Source organism: Aquarana catesbeiana, linkage group LG07, assembly GCF_042186555.1.
Source record: "Aquarana catesbeiana isolate 2022-GZ linkage group LG07, ASM4218655v1, whole genome shotgun sequence".
In the NCBI taxonomy this organism is placed as follows: domain Eukaryota; kingdom Metazoa; phylum Chordata; class Amphibia; order Anura; family Ranidae; genus Aquarana; species Aquarana catesbeiana.
The window spans coordinates 302,393,043-302,410,665 of record NC_133330.1 but is presented as its reverse complement, the minus strand read 5'-3'; the positions used below and the strand labels follow the sequence as shown (position 1 = coordinate 302,410,665).

The 17,623-nt window shown below is 42.0% G+C and overlaps 1 protein-coding gene across 1 annotated transcript in view; it reads right to left on the bottom strand.

Moving 5' to 3' along the window:
- Positions 1 to 17,623, bottom strand: part of LOC141103701 (cytochrome P450 4B1-like) — a 56,325-nt gene that overhangs the window by 21,365 nt on the left and 17,337 nt on the right. The window contains exons 2-3 of the mRNA XM_073593593.1: positions 7,858 to 8,002; positions 2,118 to 2,162 (exon numbers count right to left, since the gene is read on the bottom strand). Of these exons, the coding sequence (XP_073449694.1) occupies positions 2,118 to 2,162; positions 7,858 to 8,002 (190 nt within the window). The remainder of the gene's footprint in view (positions 1 to 2,117; positions 2,163 to 7,857; positions 8,003 to 17,623) is intronic.

Below are 17,623 nucleotides of genomic sequence, written 5' to 3'. Positions count from 1 at the left end.
TAGAACCATGTGATATTTCAGTTTTTCTTTTTTAATAAATCTGCAAAAATGTCAACAATTCTGTGTTTTTCTGTCAATATGGGGTGCTGTGTGTACATTAATGAGGAAAAAAATGAACTTAAATGATTTTAGCAAATGGCTGCAATATAACAAAGAGTGAAAAATTTAAGGGGGTCTGAATACTTTCCATCCCCACTGTACTTGTGTTTAAAAGTATCCTGTTCTCTTTGCATGTCTTTTGTGTGAAATACCCGGTGATCCTGACAGCCCCCAACCTTTCCTATTTCAAACTGACCACACTAGGCATAGAAGCACAACCATCCCAGTGTGGTCAGTTTTCTGGCACAGCCTGCCTGTTCTCCAATGGTCAAACTTGTGCTTACACCCCCCCCCCCCCCCGCACAGTTATTCACTGGGAAGATTACTGTATTGCTCTTGCTCTGCCCTCTGATGACACACCTCCTGCAGCCTCCACCCCCACCTCTCTAAGCCCAAAATCCAAGGGAGAGACTTTGATAATGTTCAAAATAGCAGCAGTGATATGTAGTAGAACTGGCACATATTACTTTATAGTAATGATCTATATAGTTGTATAAAAAAAAGTACTTTTTGTCTTTCAAAAAGTGTTTCCCAGCGCTAAACCTTTCATCCAAGTTCTAAATTGCTACATTTGTAAATTCCCAAAACTGATATAAGGGAATAGTAGAGGTAAAAACAGGGCACTGGTGGGTTTAACCAATTTTTTTTTTTGTACAATTCCCCTAACGGGGGGTGTGGCAGGGGACGTGTCCTATGCCTACATACTTTTGCTAATAGGTATCCTTGGTCCCATCTCAGGAAGTTGGGAGGTATGTGTAAAGCCGCGTACATGTGATCGGACTTTCCGATGGGAAATGTTGGATGACAGGCTGTTGGCGGTAAATCTGACTGTGTGTACGCTCCATCGGACAATTGTTGTCAGACTTTCCAGCAACAAATGTTGGCTAGCAGGTTCTCAAATTTTCCAGCGGACAAATGTGTGTTGTCAGATTTTCCGATCGTGTGTACACAAGTCCATCGGACAAAGTACAAACACGCATGCTCGGAAGCAGAAGCGGTGGGTCTTGTAAACTAGCGTTCGGAATGGAGAATTAACATTCGTGACGTGGCAAATTATGAAATCTTGAAATGCAGTTCACAATTCTCTTCTTCTTTAATGGGATAATAATGAAGCTGCTTTGCTGGTGATACTGATGGAGTTATTGCAAACGAATTTTCAAAGGCATTTTTTTTCTAGTGATATCAAGAATAATATTATGTTTTTTTTTTTTTGTTTTTTTTTTGGGCAAGTTACCACAACACCATTATCCCGTAGCTTTTAAGAGCAAAGATACAACTATGTTGGTGTCCCTTGTCAATTTTACATTGTATTTTTTTAAATGTAACTACCTACTCCCAAACTGTCATTTGAAGTAAAACACATAGCCAAGTATTATTCTCCACAATTTTTTTTATTGTGCATTAAAAAAAGAAAACAAATAAAATTAGACATTCTATCTGCCAATAGAACTTAACCAAAAAGTGCATTCTATGCATCCAAAAATATAGAAAATATACCAAATCAAATCATTATTCAACCAAAAAAATAATGTCAAAGCAATAACTCCAAGGCCAATAATAAATAACACGTTATCTCCTCCGATTCCGCAACATGGCTGGTTGACGAACGGCTGTTCAGAAACGAACTGAAAAGCACGAAATGAAAAACGCGAAAAGAAAAGCACGAATCAACACTCACCAAACTTATACTAACATGAAATTAGTAGAAAGAGCCCAAAGGGTGGCGTTAAAGAGCTGAAAAACCACATAGTACGTCTAGTACGTCACTACATTCGTAATTGTTGGCCAACAATTGTGTGGCCGTGTGGGTGCAAGTCAAGTTTGGGCCAACGCTCTTCGGACAATATTCCACGGTTTTGTTGGCCAACAATCTGATCGTGTGTACGAGGGATAAGTGTCACCTGCCAGTAATCCGTAAACAGGAAAGTACAAAGGAGGAAGTAATAGGAGGAGCAAATGATAAACATAGGTATGCATTTCTTAATCTAATATTAATTGATAGGAAAGTTGTTACATACCAATCCATGGGGTGATGAAGTGATAGGCAAAGTTGTCCTTTGGATCTGTAATAAAGAACAGACCATGATAAGTCATACAGAGTACTGAAATGTTTCAAACACCTGATTTAGGGTACAAGATGGCAGAACCCAAATTAGGGCAAAAGGAAAATGGAGTTGTATATGTTTATACCTATCCAGGTTCATCCTAGAAGTGGTTTAGAGCCCCTTTTTTTATATAACTGCAAGGATCCGCTGCCCTCTACTTTTTGTATTTATATCCAAAAGCAAAATTGTAATATATTGCAGCTTATCAATCATTAGATGTGGTAGCTCCATTGGTTTTGTTTTATAAGGCTTTTTTCCTTCTGTTTTTATCTGGTGACTTGGCCAGTAACATATATCATGTATTAGAATGACTCCACTCTTTATGAATGAGCACAGAGGGCAGATTTGGATAGCAGCATTGTCAGTCTGGTGTGAGAGGATGTACTAGCAGATTTAGATACACTGAACACATTGAAGCCAAAACTTTTTTTTCTTTTGGGATAAAGGTTTTACATAAATAGCTGACCATGGTAAGTACCCCTGCCAGTGTTACATGTTTTGTCTCATTCCTGTAACTGTAAGAGAGCTTGTTCTTTTGAAAAAAAACAAAACCAGACTTACTGGCTGGATAGAAGAAAGAAAGCCTAAAAAGGAAAAATAATGCAGCCCTCACATCTAATCCATCACATCAGAACTCAGAAGTATCAGAAGTAGGTAAATGACATGCACACTGCCCGCTATGCTTTCTGGGATATGCATGTCATATATAACAGGAGGCATAGCCTTTCATTCAAGGAGAAGAGGAGGGGGCGGGCCTGTTAGCGCGTCATCGAGAGGCCCGTCCACTGAACACTAGGAAAAGCCGTGAGCCTCTCTATGAGGTTAGAAAGAACATGGCGGCACAGGATAAAACTGTGAAAGGGCATGAGAGGATCTCATCCAGACAACGCTGGATCCACTGGATGGGTGAGTATTTAACCACATAGCGACCGGCGCACGCCGATGTACGTCGGCAGAATGGCACGGACAGGCGAATGGGCGTACCTGTATGTGTTTGCGAATTTGACGCCATGCCATCGTTGCAGGCTCCGTGAGTCCGACCGCGGGCCCCGCGGACTCGATGTCCGCGGGGATACCTGCGATCGTTTCACGGAGAGGAGGAACGGGGAGATGCTAATGTAAACAAGCATCTCCCCGTTCTGCCTAGTGATCGGGAGCTATGATCAGTGATGTGTCACACACATTCCCTCCCCCTTACAGTTAGAATCACTTCCCAGGACACACTTAACCCTTCCCTAGCCCCCTAGTGGTTAACCCCTTCCTTGCCAGTGTCATATTTACAGTAATCAGTGCAATTTAATCGCTCTGATCGCTATAAAAATGGCAATGGTCCCAAAAATGTGTCAAAATTGTCCGATGTGTCCGCCATAATGTCGCAGTCATGATAAAAAAATCACAGATCGCCACCATTACTAGTAAAAAAAAAATATTAATAAAAATGCCATAAAACGAACCCCTATTTTGTAGGCGCTATAACTTTTGCGCAAACCAATCAATAAACGCTTATTGCAAATTTTTTTTACCAAAAAATATGTAGAAGAATACGTTTCGGCCTAAACTGAGGAAAAAAAATGTTTTTTTTTTATATATTTTTTGGGATATTTATTATAGCAAAAAGTAAAAAAATATTGTGTTTTTTTCAAAATTGTTGCTCTATTTTTGTTTATAGCGCAAAAAATAAAAACCGCAGAGGTGATCAAATACCACCAAAGGAAAGCTCTATTTGTGGAAAAAAAAAGGATGTCAATTTTGTTTGGGAGCCACGTCGCACGACCGCGCAATTGTCAGTTAAAGCGACGCAGTGCCGAGACGCAAAAAGTGCTCTGGTCTTTGGCCAGCGAAATGGTCCGGGGCTTAAGTGGTTAAAATGTGCAGATACCACCTTCAGGTATGTGGGGCCAAAAAATAAATAAAATAGGGGGCTTGGCCGGAGGTCTGCTTGGTGACTGTAATGGTACCAGCTGATTGGCGAAAAATTAACACAGTACCAATATTCAAACAAGGGCTGAGATACAGTATAAACCTGGGAACTACAGGCCAGTGAGCCTAACATCAGTAGGATGTAAACTACTGGATGGGATAAGGTACCACATTCAAGAATTTGCTTTTTAAAGTAGTGTCATTAGTAGTAACTAGCAATGGTTTTCTGAAAGATCGTATTTGCCAGACCAACCTGCTAAGATTCTATGAGCAGGAGAGCTGTAGTCTGGATAGAGAAAGGCCTGTGGATGTGGTGTATCTGGATTTCACTAAAGCATTTGACAGTACCCCATAAACGCATAATTTACAAACTAAATAGTTTGAATCTCAGCCAGTTCAACAGGTAACGGCCAAGATTTGAACCATGTATGGGCAGTCTGCATGTACTAAAAGTTGAGTGATTAACCAATTTGGGTACAACAAGCCTGTTGGATTTTACATGCAATTATTGCTAGCAGCTATTGCGTATAGCCGCTAGCAGTAATCACTGTGTTCTACCAGCAGGTACAGCTCCCGCTGCCAGGAGAACACAATGGCTCTGCAGGAGGTATTCCACCATTAACACTGGCTGTTTTGATGAAGGGATCGTGCAATTTTCTTTCCTGCAACCATAGGAAATTGCTTCATCTATGGCTGGCATTGAAAAGAATGTATGTACCTGGATAGAAAACTGGTTACAGGAGCACACGCAGAGGGTGTTGATAAATAGCATATCCTCTTGGTCTGAAGTTATAAGTTGTACCCCAAGACTCTACCCTAGTACCAATTCTGTTTACCTTGTTCATAAATTATATTGAGGTTGGTATAAATAGTTCAATCTTGGCGTTTGCTGATGATACAAAGATAGGCAGGGTAACAACTTCACAACAGGATGTAGCAACTTTGCAAGACCTTGATAAAATAAAGACGTGGGCTTCTCCATAGCAAATTAAGTTTAATATTGACAAATGTAATGTAATGCACTTGGGGGCTAATAATATGAATGCAAGTTACTCAAAAAAAGAAGACCCTCTGGGGAAATCTAAGCTGAAACATCATCTGGGGTCCTAGTAGATGACAAACTCAATAATAAAATGCAATGCCAAGTTGCAGCAAACAAAGCCAGCAGACTATTAGCATGCATTAAAAAAGGTATTTACTCAAGACATCTTGAGTATGCCAGCCAGTTCTGGTCACTAGTCCTCAGGAAGGATGTGTTGGAACTGGAGAAAGTCCAGAGAAAGGAAAGTAAGCTAATAAGGGGGATCATCAGTTATGAGTAGCTACAGTGCCTTGAAAAAGTATTCCTACCCCTTGTAATTTTCAACATTTTGTCATGTTACAACCAAAAACGTAAATTTATTTTATTGAGATTTTATGTGATAGACCAACACAAAGTGGCACATAATTGTGAAGTGGAAGGAAAATGATAAATGGTTTTCGAAATGTTTTACAAATAAATATGTGAAAAGTGTGGTGTACATTTGTATGGCGCCCCCCTGAGTCAATACTTTGTAGAACCTCCTTTCACTGCAATTACAGCTGCAAGTCTTTTTGGGGATGTCTCTACCAGCTTTGCAAATTTAGAGTGAAATTTTTGCCCATTCTTCTGTGCAAAATAGCTCAAGCTCTGTCAGATTGTATGGAGAGCGTCTGTGAACAGCAATTTTAATAATAAACTAGTGGCCCACCCAGTAGTTGTCGACATATTTCCGGTAACAGTGACGTCATTTCCTGCTCTTTGGAACGCACTTCCTGGTTTCTGGAACGCACGCCGTGAGCAGCGTCCGGATCCATCTCTAATCCCTTTACATGCCTGGTTTTATCAACTATTTTCTAAGTACCCATTTGTATATGGAATAAATCCCTTTTCAAACGGTAGTTTTCACTATTAGTTCCATTTTCTTATCCTTTTTTGGTGCCTGGTGATTCTGCTGAGAAATTCCAACAAGACAGGGAGGCTAGTGTGGTGGCCTCACTAGATGCAGAAAAAGCCTTTGACTCGTGAAGTGGGAATACTTATGGCTTATTTTGCATAAACTTGAAATAGGACCTAATTTCATATCATGGCTGCGCCTACTATATCCGGCCCCAACGGCCAGAGTCTGCACAAATGGTGTCCTATCGGCTTCTTTTCCCCTCCACCGAGGCACTAGCCAGGGCTGTCCCCTTTCCCTGGCTCTCTTCGCCCTGGCTATTGAGCCGCTGGCGGTGCTCCTCAGAGCTGCAGCGGAGGTGGAGGGCATCTCGTTCCCCCCTAACTGAAAAAGTCTCTTTATATGCAGACGATATGCTCCTATACCTCCGTGATACCCGACAGTCACTGAGAGCAGCCCTGACCATTATTGATCGATTTGGCGTGTTTTCTGGGGTCAGAGTGAACTGAGATAAATCACTCCTGTTCTCCCTGACAGATGCCCCGACACCGACAGACCCCCCCCCCCCTCTTAAAAGTGTTACGCGATTTAAATATTTAGGAATCCAGGTTCAAAGTGACCTGAGGAATTAACTAGTTGATAATATCTACCCTATTCCTCCGCAGTTTATTCAGCGCTGCTCGGTGTGGAAAACACTTCCACTGACCCCGGTGGGGAGGGTAAACTTCATTAAAATGTCCTTCCTCCCTAAATTTCTATATACCTTCCGTCATACCCCAGTCCCCATCCCAAACTCTTTCTTTGTAAAACTGGATCAAGCTATCACCTCCTTTGTCTGGATGGGGTCAACACGCAGAGTAGCTAAACACACGTTGCAGTTATCACTTACAGAAGGAGGCCTCTCCCTACCAAATTTTAAAAAATACTACTGGGCAGCGGTATTGATCACTGTGCGTTGGTGGTTCACTCAGGATATCACCAACCCAGCGGTCAATTTAGAGGCAGCAATTCTAGGCTCATATTCAGAGCTTAGCAATTTAGTGTACAGAGGTCTAAGATATAGCCCCCAAGTTACTACACCTATGAAAGCAACGGTGAAGGTATGGAAACAAGTACCCCTATATTTCAACAACCAAAATACTGCCTCTCCATATACCCCATTATGGGGTAACCCCACAATGCCGCACTTCCAATCTTCTCCAGACCCTCAGGTTTGGGCCAGGTACGAAGTCCGGACATTGCACCACATGTTTAATGAGGGATGCCTCCTCTCTTTTGCAGAACTGAAACGTAAGTATCAACTCCCCCCTTGGATGTTCTTCAGATACATGCAGCTTAGGCATGCCGTCCAAGTGCAATTTCCCAATGGGATAGAACTAGTCATCCACTCGGTTGAATCCCTGCTCACAGCCACTATTATAGACCGTACACTGTCCTCCATCTACTTTAGAGACAACAGAGTTAGCGTTGGAAATTGTTCTTATATTAGAGAAGCTGGATGGCAATTTAGCTAAGATGTTTTCCTACCTAATTTATACTTCTGTGACTATACCAAGATATTTGGTATACCCTGTTTAACTTAATGCCTGTTTACGATATATACTCTGCATTTACAAGTGTACTGTACAGTTGATTCAATAAACATTCCTTATGTTAAAAATCATAAACGCTAGCATTTTCAAAAACACTATTGCCTGATTCAATAATGCATAACTCAGACTGCAAAGTAACCTACATTATTCTATCCAAATCCTAATCACATAACAGGGTATGATTTTAAAAACAAAAAAACAAACAAACAAACAAAGACTTCTTACCTTGTCTGGACAGTATGGTCCTTGCATAGTCTGGATGGCAGATGACGAGTGAGGCAAAGAATCTTCCAAACCACATGGAAAATGCGTATTCATATTTTCGCCCATAAGCAGCGATAATGTCCAGATCAGTGCCATCCTGCTTAAACTATATAAAAAAAAAGCAGAAAAAAATAAATTTATGTAGATGGAGAATATAAAGCATGGTAGTTATTCAGCAGATTCTGTCTGTCTGATTCCCACACCAGGTAAAGGGGTGTATTTACTAAAGACAAATAGACTGTGCACTCTACAAAAGGGCAGTTGCTCCAGAGCTTAGTAAATGGGGGCTCTGCTCACTTCCATCATTCTATTATGTGCAATCAAAAAACATGTTTTGTCTATTTTTCTTGCATGTGGTTGGGTATTGTTTGCAAAAAAAAAAGCTTTGCCTCATTTACTAAACTCTGGAGCAGCTGCACTTTGAAGAAGGTAACTGCACTTGCAAAGTGCACAGCCTATTTCCCTTTAGTAAATTAACCCCAAAGTTTGAAGATGAACACTAAACAGTTGCTATGGATTATTTAAAGTATGGCTGCACTCCTCACATTCTTATAGTAATTGCTCAAAAGCATAGTTGCCAACGTTGTAAAAACATTTTTAGGGACACTTTTTTGGCTGTAGGCGAAGTCGCATTATAATTAGGGGACGGGGAATGCGTTTGTAGGTGTGGCATAGAAAGACCTCCCCTCTCCACTGAACACAAGGGGATTAGTCCTCACGGCGGCAGTGGCGGCCATCTTCTTGTAGCCTGCCGGCTGTTTTTGCTAAAGCATTCCTGATTTTCCCGGGACAAAAAGAAAAATCCCAGGAATTTAATTGGGACGAGCTCCGATCGGGACGAGGGTCCCAAAATCAGGATTGTCCCGGGAAAATCTGGACTGTTGGCAAGTATGCAATAGCTGATAACATTATCATAGATTGTCAAAAATCTATCAGGCTAGGCTTGCTTGTGAGCTCTGCTATTCCATTCATTTATGTATTGCTGTGATTGACAGCTATGCTGGGCACATTCTGTGCTGACTTGCATTCAGGAGAAGCTTTATCTGCTGACTACTGTGACAACACTAAGTACTTTCCTCCTCAATGTAAATTATCATGTAGCCTTTACAGATGCACAGGCTGACAACACTGAAGTGAGGCAGCTAGCATTGTTGCCTGGTTATTGGAATGCCTTTTCATTGGTGAGGTCACTATGTATTCATTATTTGTCTCCCTCTTCCAGCTGATAAACAATATCATGCTAGCTTTTCTATTGGATGGACTAACACACACTAATGGCTCATGCACATGGCCATGCTGGAGAACAGTCATCATCATCACATACAGTATCTCACTAAAGTGAGTACACCCCTCACATTTTTGTAAATATTTTATTCTATCTTTTTATGTGACAACACTGAAGAAATTACACTTTACTACAATGTAAAGTAGTGAGTGTACAGCTTGTATAACAGTGTAAATTTGCTGTCCTCTCAAAATAACTCAACACACAGCCATTAATGTCTAAACCGCTGGCAACAAAAGTGAGTACACCCCTAAGTGAAAATGTCCAAATTGGGCCCAAAGTGTCAATATTTTGTGTAGCCACCATTATTTCCCAGCACTGCCTTAACCCTCTTGGGCATGGAGTTCACCAGAGCTTTACAGGTTGCTACTGGAGTCCTCTTCCACTCCTCCATGATGACATCATGAAGCTGGTGGATGTTAGAGACCTTGCGCTCCTCCACTTTCCGGTTGAGGATGCCCCACAGATGCTCAATAGGGTTTAGGTCTGGAGACATGCTTGGCCAGTCCATCATCTTTACCCTCAGCTTCTTTAGCAAGGCAGTGGTCATCTTTGAGGTGTGTTTGGGGTCGTTATCATGTTGGAATACTGCCCTGCGGCCCAGTCTCTGAAGGGAGGGGATCAGGCTCTGCTTCAGTATGTCACAGTACATGTTGGCATTCATTGTTCCCTCAATGAACTGTAGCTCCCCCGTGCCTGCAGGACACATGCAACCCCAGTCCATGACACTCCCACCACCATGCTTGACTGTAGGCAAGACAAACTTGTCTTTGTACTCCTCACCTGGTTGCCACCACACACGCTTGAAACCATCTGAACCAAATAAGTTTATCTTGGTCTCATCAGACCACAGGACATGGTTCTTCAGCAAACTGTTTGCGGGCTTTCTTGTGCATCATCTTTAGAAGAGGCTTTCTTCTGGGATGACAGCCATGCAGACCAATTTGATGCAGTGTGCAGCGTATGGTCTGAGCACTGACAGGCTGACCCACCACCCCTTCAACCTCTGCTGGCAGCACTCATATGTCTATTTCCCAAAGACAACCTCTGGATATGACGCTGAGCATGTGCACTCAACCTCTTTGGTCGACCATGGTGAGGCCTGTTCTGAGTGGAACCTGTCCTGTTAAACCACTGTATGGTCTTGGCCACCATGCTGCAGCTCAGTTTCAGGGTCTTGGTAATATTCTTATAGCCTAGGACATCTTTAAGTAGAGCAACAATTATTTTTTTCAGATCGTCAGAGAGTTCTTTGCCATGAGGTGCCATGTTGAACTTCCAGTGACCAGTATGAGAGAGTGGGAGTGATAACACCAAATTTAACACACCTGCTCCCCATTCACACCTGAGACCTTGTAACACTAACAAGTCACATGACACTATGGAGGGAAAATGGCTAATTGGGCCCAATTTGGACATTTTCACTTAGGGGTGTGCTCACTTTTGTTGCCAACGGTTTAGACATTAATGGCTTTGTGTTGAGTTATTTTAAGAGGACAGCAAATTGACACTGTTATACAAGCTGTACACTCACTACTTTACATTGTAGCAAAGTGTCATTTCTTCAGTGTTGTCACATGAAAAGATAGAATAAAATATTTACAAAAATGTGAGGGGTGTACTCACTTTTGTGAGATACTGTACATCAGCTCCTATGTTGCCATTGTGCCTGCACAGCCTCAGCTTCCCGGATCTTTGTGTAGATGTGCATATAATTTTTCCATATAAAGGTGTGCCTAATAGCCAAGCTTCCTCAGTTCCATCTTCATGTTATAGGACAGTGATCCTTGGATGTTTTTTTGGGCTCCAGCTGCATACAGTGCTTGGCACAGAAGATAGAACCCTTCCTGCTCCACAGTATACTGGTTGCAAGTAGGGATGAGCTTGAGTTTAGTCCAAACTCACGTTCTACTGAATCCAGAAGGAAACTGTCAATGTCAGCTTCATCAACTGCAGCTGGGGCATTTCCCATCCCTCAGCTGCACATACACAAAGGAATGTGAATGCTTGTGACATCAATGACCAAATATGACCACATGGCCTGTACCAACAGCTTCTATCTGGGTTCAGAATGAACCCAAGCTCATCCTTAGTTGTAAGTTTCTTTGTGAAATTTTACCTCGCGCATATGGTGATCATAGGTGCAAGGGGAGTGGGTCAGTGGACCTAGCCAGCTCTGGTTCTGAAATACTGACCGCTGTCCCAATCTGAATTTCTTCTTTCCTCTGAGACCTTCATTGCCCCTTGTGGAGCACCCTCCTCCTCCTTATCAAAGTAGGAGCTTTCAGCCACCATATCTGATTTATGAAAAGACTTTCAGCCCTGTTGGTGGCTTTTACCACAGAGGCCGCAAAAGAGGACAACCTTAGCGTCTCTTCCATAGTCTATCTCTTCCGTTCTCTTGGCTACTGTTATGTTCCCTGAGGAGGAGGAGGATGTGGATGATATTGCTTTGGATATTGCTACCTGTTTCAATAATGCGCAACTCAGACTACAAAGTAACCTACAGGAAGAGGCTCAATATAACAATATTTCTCCCAAACTAAGGGATACCATTTTGGTCCTTATTGATGTGGTACACTTGTATCTTGCCTTGGAATAGCCATTGTCAACTCACCCGGCGTCTGGGCTCCTGAAAATGCCTGTACACTCATTCCTGGAGTTGGAGTTGAACGGTTACTGGCTGCACCCTGCAAATAGGTTTTTGTTTTTTTTTAAGCGTTTTGATCAGCAATACCCTACTCCTCCTCAAGGTATCCTTAAAAAATGGCAGTCCCAGTTGTGGACCCTGCCATTTCCAGCCCTGACAAGATCTTAACAGTCATTGCCACCCTCTTCTGAACTATGTGGACATCAGAGATGTCCATTTACATCCACAAAACACTGCAGAGATTTAAATCTTTAATTTCCAGAAATCAGGGATGTATATGGGCTTGGACACTGCCAGTTCCAGGTTCTTTCTTCCCCAGGATGAGCTCCCATGTGCTCACATGTTTGAACCCTCCAGTTAAAAGGCCCGTATACACAATCAAAAAATCATATGAAAAATATCGCTTTCGAATCGATCGTCCGATAATCAGATCGCTAGTACACAGCTTTCAAGAGCCAATAAGGTCAGGTTGTGTGAAATTATCCGATGGGACAAACACGAAAATGTTTATCGTACGATACCAGATCGTACAATTTGTATTTAATCAGTACAGTTTTCATCCGAAAATACAATATATTACATCATTTCCAATTTTTTTTTCTGTCGTACGAGAATTTTGATAGCTTTAGTAACCTCTTCATTTTCGATATGGAGACTAGCATGCAAAAAAAAAAAAGAACGGACATTAATTCGTCCGATAATCTCATTGTGTGTAGCAGGTTTAAGAGTCATCCCTCTGTTTGGCTTAAACTTCCCCACTCGAACAAATTTAAAAAAAACTATTTTTTTTTTGGGCTGGAGTTGAGCTACTTAGTTTACTCCTCTTCACAAACAACTTTTTATATTGGCAGAGCATCTTAATTTAATTTACAACTGATACTACAGGGTATGTATGTTCGGCATTATATACATGCACCTTTCACCCAGTAGATCAGATCTCAACATTGATCTCAGACATTTGTTTTGACACCTACTGATTGTTTCTGCCCTCAAACTGATAACAGCTGTGTGACAAGTCCATTGAAATGAAGGCCAGTGCAGTGATGACACAGTAAGCTTATCAGAAAGACAAGACCTCTGAAACTGTAACCTGATCGACCTGCAATCTTCAAGCTCAATAAACAGGTAAATCTGGAATAAAGGGCAAACAATGGTAATCTTTGTATTGGGAGTTATTGTGAGATCTATTATGTTATACTATGTACAGGGTTGGTACAGTTAAGTTACAATAAGGGCTATTTATATGATAACACATACTAAGATATTAAAGAGAGAGTAGGATTGTCATTTTTATTCACTTTTTACTATTTACATGTTTAAAAAAATTATGTTTTATATATTTGCTGTCCCTCTTTTGCATCATACAATTTGTTTTTAATTTATTTATTTATTTCAGGTACTTATATAGTGCCGTCAATTTACGCAGCGCTTTACATATATATTAGACATTCACATCAGTCCCTGTCCTCAAGGAGCCTACAATTAGGGTTGCCACCTGTCCGGGGTTCACCCAGGCAGTTCTGGTTTTGAATCGTTTTTCGGGTTCCAGACCGTCTAAAACCCAGACACAATATTCAGAGACAGGAATGTGGCTAAGAACAGGGCCCGATAGGAGGGTGATGGGGCACTATGAGCACTGCATTACTATTCTCTTTGGAGTGCCCAAAGGTGTCCTAGCTCTGTTACAATCCTATAGTGTATGCTAAAAAAAATTTTTGCACTGCGCTGCTAAAGTGTTCGGGTTTGGCTTGGCTTTGGCAGAAAACCACACCAGGTGCCACTTCTGTCAGCTAAGAACAGGAAACTGAGGCTACAATGTGCATAGGCTCACCAAAATTGGACAATAGAAGATTGGAAAAACGTTGCCTGGTCTGATGAGTCCCAATTTCAGCTGCGACATTCGGATGGTAGGGTCAGAATTTGGTGTAAACAACATGAAATAATGGATCCTTCCTGCCTTGTATCAACGGTAAATGCTGGTGGTGGAGGTGTAATGGTGTGGGGGATATTTTCTTGGCACACTTTGGGCCCCTTAGTGCCAATTGAACTTCATTTAAACACTACGGCCTACTTGAGTATTGTTGCTGACCATGTTCATCCCTTTATGACTACAGTGTACCCATCTTCTGATGGCTCCTTCCAGTAGGATAATGCACCATTTCACAAAGCTCCAATCATCTCACCACTTGTTTCTTGAACATGACAATGAGGTCACTGTACTCCAATGGCCTTCACAGTCACCAGATCTCAATCCAATAGAGCACATTTGTGATGTGACCGACAAATCCGCAGCAACTTCGTGATGCTATCATGTCAATATGGACCAAAATCTCTGAGGAATGTTTCCAACACCTTGTTGAATCTTTGCCACCAACAATTAAGACAGTTCTGAAGGCAAAAGGGGGTCCAACCCGGTACTAGCAAGGTGTACCTAATAAAGTGGCCGGTCAGAGTACATTTGGGTTACAATTTGATGATCCACATCTGGTGGCAGTGTCCGGCGATGTGAATAATATTATTGTAAAAATATCCTCCTATCGCTAATGCCGCGTACACACAATCAGAAATTCGGCCAGCAAAAGACCGATGAGAGCTTTTGGTCAGGAAATTCGACCGTATGTATGCTCCATTGGACTTTTGCTGTCCGAATTCCAGCCAGCAAAAGATTGAGAGCATGTTCTCAATTTTCCAGTCGGAAAAAGTTCAGATCAGAAATTCTGTAGCAATTCCGACGCGCAAAATTCCTACGCATGCTCGGAAACAATTCGATGCATGCTCGGAAGCATTGAACTTCATTTTCTCGGCTTGTCGTAGTGTTGTACTTCACCGCGTTCTTGGCGGTTGAAAGTTCCACGAACTTTTGTGTGACCGTGTGTATGCAAGCCAAGCTTGAGTGGAATTCTGTCGGAAAAACCATCCAAGATTTTTCTCACAGCAAATGCGCTCGTGTGTACGCGGCATTAGAAATCTCCCCACTCTAGTATTTATTACATCACTGGACTGTTAGGTGATGATCCTATCACAAATCATTAGCTATGCACATGATCAACGCGGCTTACATGTGTATACAGATGGTTTGGAAACAAACCCGCACCCCTCCTTCAAAGATTGGCATATATGGTTGAACAGGATAGCAGAGATAGAGGAGCTGGTTGACACGTTACAGGACTATATGCTAGAACTTGGGCCTGTGGGCTCCATTACCAGTCATCTAATGGCCACCCAGAATACCATACAGATTTAAGGGGGGGGGGGGGTGGACACCATCTATTTGAGCGCCAGGAACTTTGGTTTCAATCCAAGACATACAATTGGTAAGGTCTACTGGCACACGGGGAACACCACGTTTGGTTTCCTTTCCCCTTTCTCCTCCCTCCCCCACCTGCACCTCTAGGCTAGTTCTTAAAGCGGGGGTCCACCTATCTATCGTTTTTTTTTTTTTTTAGTTCATTCACAAACTTTTCTTCTCAGCATTACATACTCACATATTGTGTGTAATATGTCCGCCTGTGTCAGATTTCGTCGGAAAGAATAACTTATATTATTCACTGCAGGCCGTTTCCATCTTCATTGTGGGCATTTGAAGCCCACAAGCATTTATTTCCTGGATGTGGTGAATGCTGTGCCTTAGCATTCACTGCTCGTTCCCGCATATGGTCAGTGGCATCCTGGGAAGCCTGAGACTAGCTCCCAGGAGACTGGGAGAGGCTAGAAACACGCCTACTCCCACGGGAGGAGAACCAGGAAGTGCAAAGAAGAATAGAAAAATAAAAGGTAATTACGGCGATTTAAATTTTTTTAAACGGCATGTCAGCATCTAGGCAAGGAAGAGAATACATACAGATATTGTTCAAAATTTGGGTGGAACTTTAAATGCTTTCTAGTCACTCTCTTCTCTTTCTCTACCCTTTACTTCTTCTCTGTTTGGCCCATAACAACTTGACTCGGTGACGTTGGCAGTTTGAGAAGGGTAGCCCCCCCCCCCTCACAAGGGAATAAACCACCCCCGGAGGGAGGTGATTACCATTTTTGCATTGTCCCCTCTCTGGCAAGCGGTGTTCACGTCGAGTATTCTTCCTTTATAGGGGCCAATGACTAATGCCTCATATACACGTTCCGAATATCGTACGACTGATCTTACGACCATTCTCGCTTAATAGTCGCAAGTAGAAATTGAATAGCTAAATAAAGTCACAAAAATGACGTACGACGGACAAAAAAATCGGAAGTGATGTCATGTGTTGTAATGTATTTGTATTGTTTTTTTGGACGACAACTATACTGACTAAACGAAAATCGTTCGATCTGGAATCGTACAAGGAATATTTTCGTGTATGTCCGATCGAATAATATCGGATGAACGGTCGTGATGGGCTGTCGAAAGTAGTGTACACACGATCCAAATATCGTACGATCCTTCCTCAGACGGCTGTTTTTGTACGATATTCGGATCATGTGTACGGGCCATAACTGTCAAAGCCTGTAAAAAGCAGCATTGGCTCTACACTCATATCTTTGTGATGAATGTGTATTTCTATGTACTATACAACAGTAATTATTATTATTATTATACAGGATTTATATAGCGCCGACAGTTTACGCAGCGCTTTACAACATTAGGGCAGACAGTACAAGTACAATACAATTCAATACAGGAGGAATCAGAGGGCCCTGCTCGTTAGAGGTTACAATCTAGGAGGGAGGGTCAAGTTATACAAAGGGTAATAGCTGTGGGGGATGAGCTAATGGAGAAAATAGTGCAGTTGTTAGATGGAGGCAGGATAGGCTTCTCTGAAGAGGAAAGTTTTCAGGGATCGCCTAAAAGTGGATAAAGTTGGAGACAGTCTGACAGATTGGGGTAGGGAATTCCAGAGGATGGGCGAGGCTCGGGAGAAGTCCTGGAGGCAGATATGGGAGGAGGTGATGAGGGAGCTAGAGAGCAGGAGGTCTTGGGAGGAACGGAGATGGCGATTAGGTTGGTATTTTGAGACTAGGTTAGTGATGTAGCTGGGGAAATAATCTTATTTTTTTGTTTGCTACTTACAAAATGGAGTCTATTATGCTGATATGGACATTCGTGATTAACATGGCATTATGATCATAAATGAGCGTACCATCTTGGATGCATTACTCAAATTTAATTAGGCTGTCTGTTAAGGTCCTGTTCTATTCTTATACTGTTGACGCAAACGTTGTCACCATATTATAACATGTACCTCTTGTTAAATTTCTAATAAGAATTTTATGGAACTAAAATTTGGGTTACAAGTGTTGCCCCTTTCAATAGCATGTAAGTGAGTTAGGTACATTGGGTTGCACAGAGATGATATGTAATTACATGCTATACCACCATTCACACTCTCTAAATAGAACTTCCACAGTACCACATGGAACATCAGGGCTGCTGTTAGAAATCATGGGGTCCCGTACAGCAATGTTTCTCAACTATAGTCCTCAAGTACCCCCAATAAGTCATATTTTCAGGCTATCCATTATTTTGCACAGGTGATTTGATCAGTTTCACTGCCTTAGTAATTACCACAGCCGTTTCATCTGAGGGAAATCCTTAAAACATGACCTGTTGAGGGTACTTGAGGACTGGAGTTGGAAAACATTGCCGTACAGCCTACCTGACAGGATCCCTTACACCCCCCCGAAAATATTAAATGATATTTCTGGTAAAATGTTTTGGCCACAATGCTATGCTTTGCAGCCATGGCAGCCATACTCGTTGAACAAGACCCATTCAAGCAAACAGGTTGCAGTGGGTTAGTGTGGGGTTTTAAGCATTT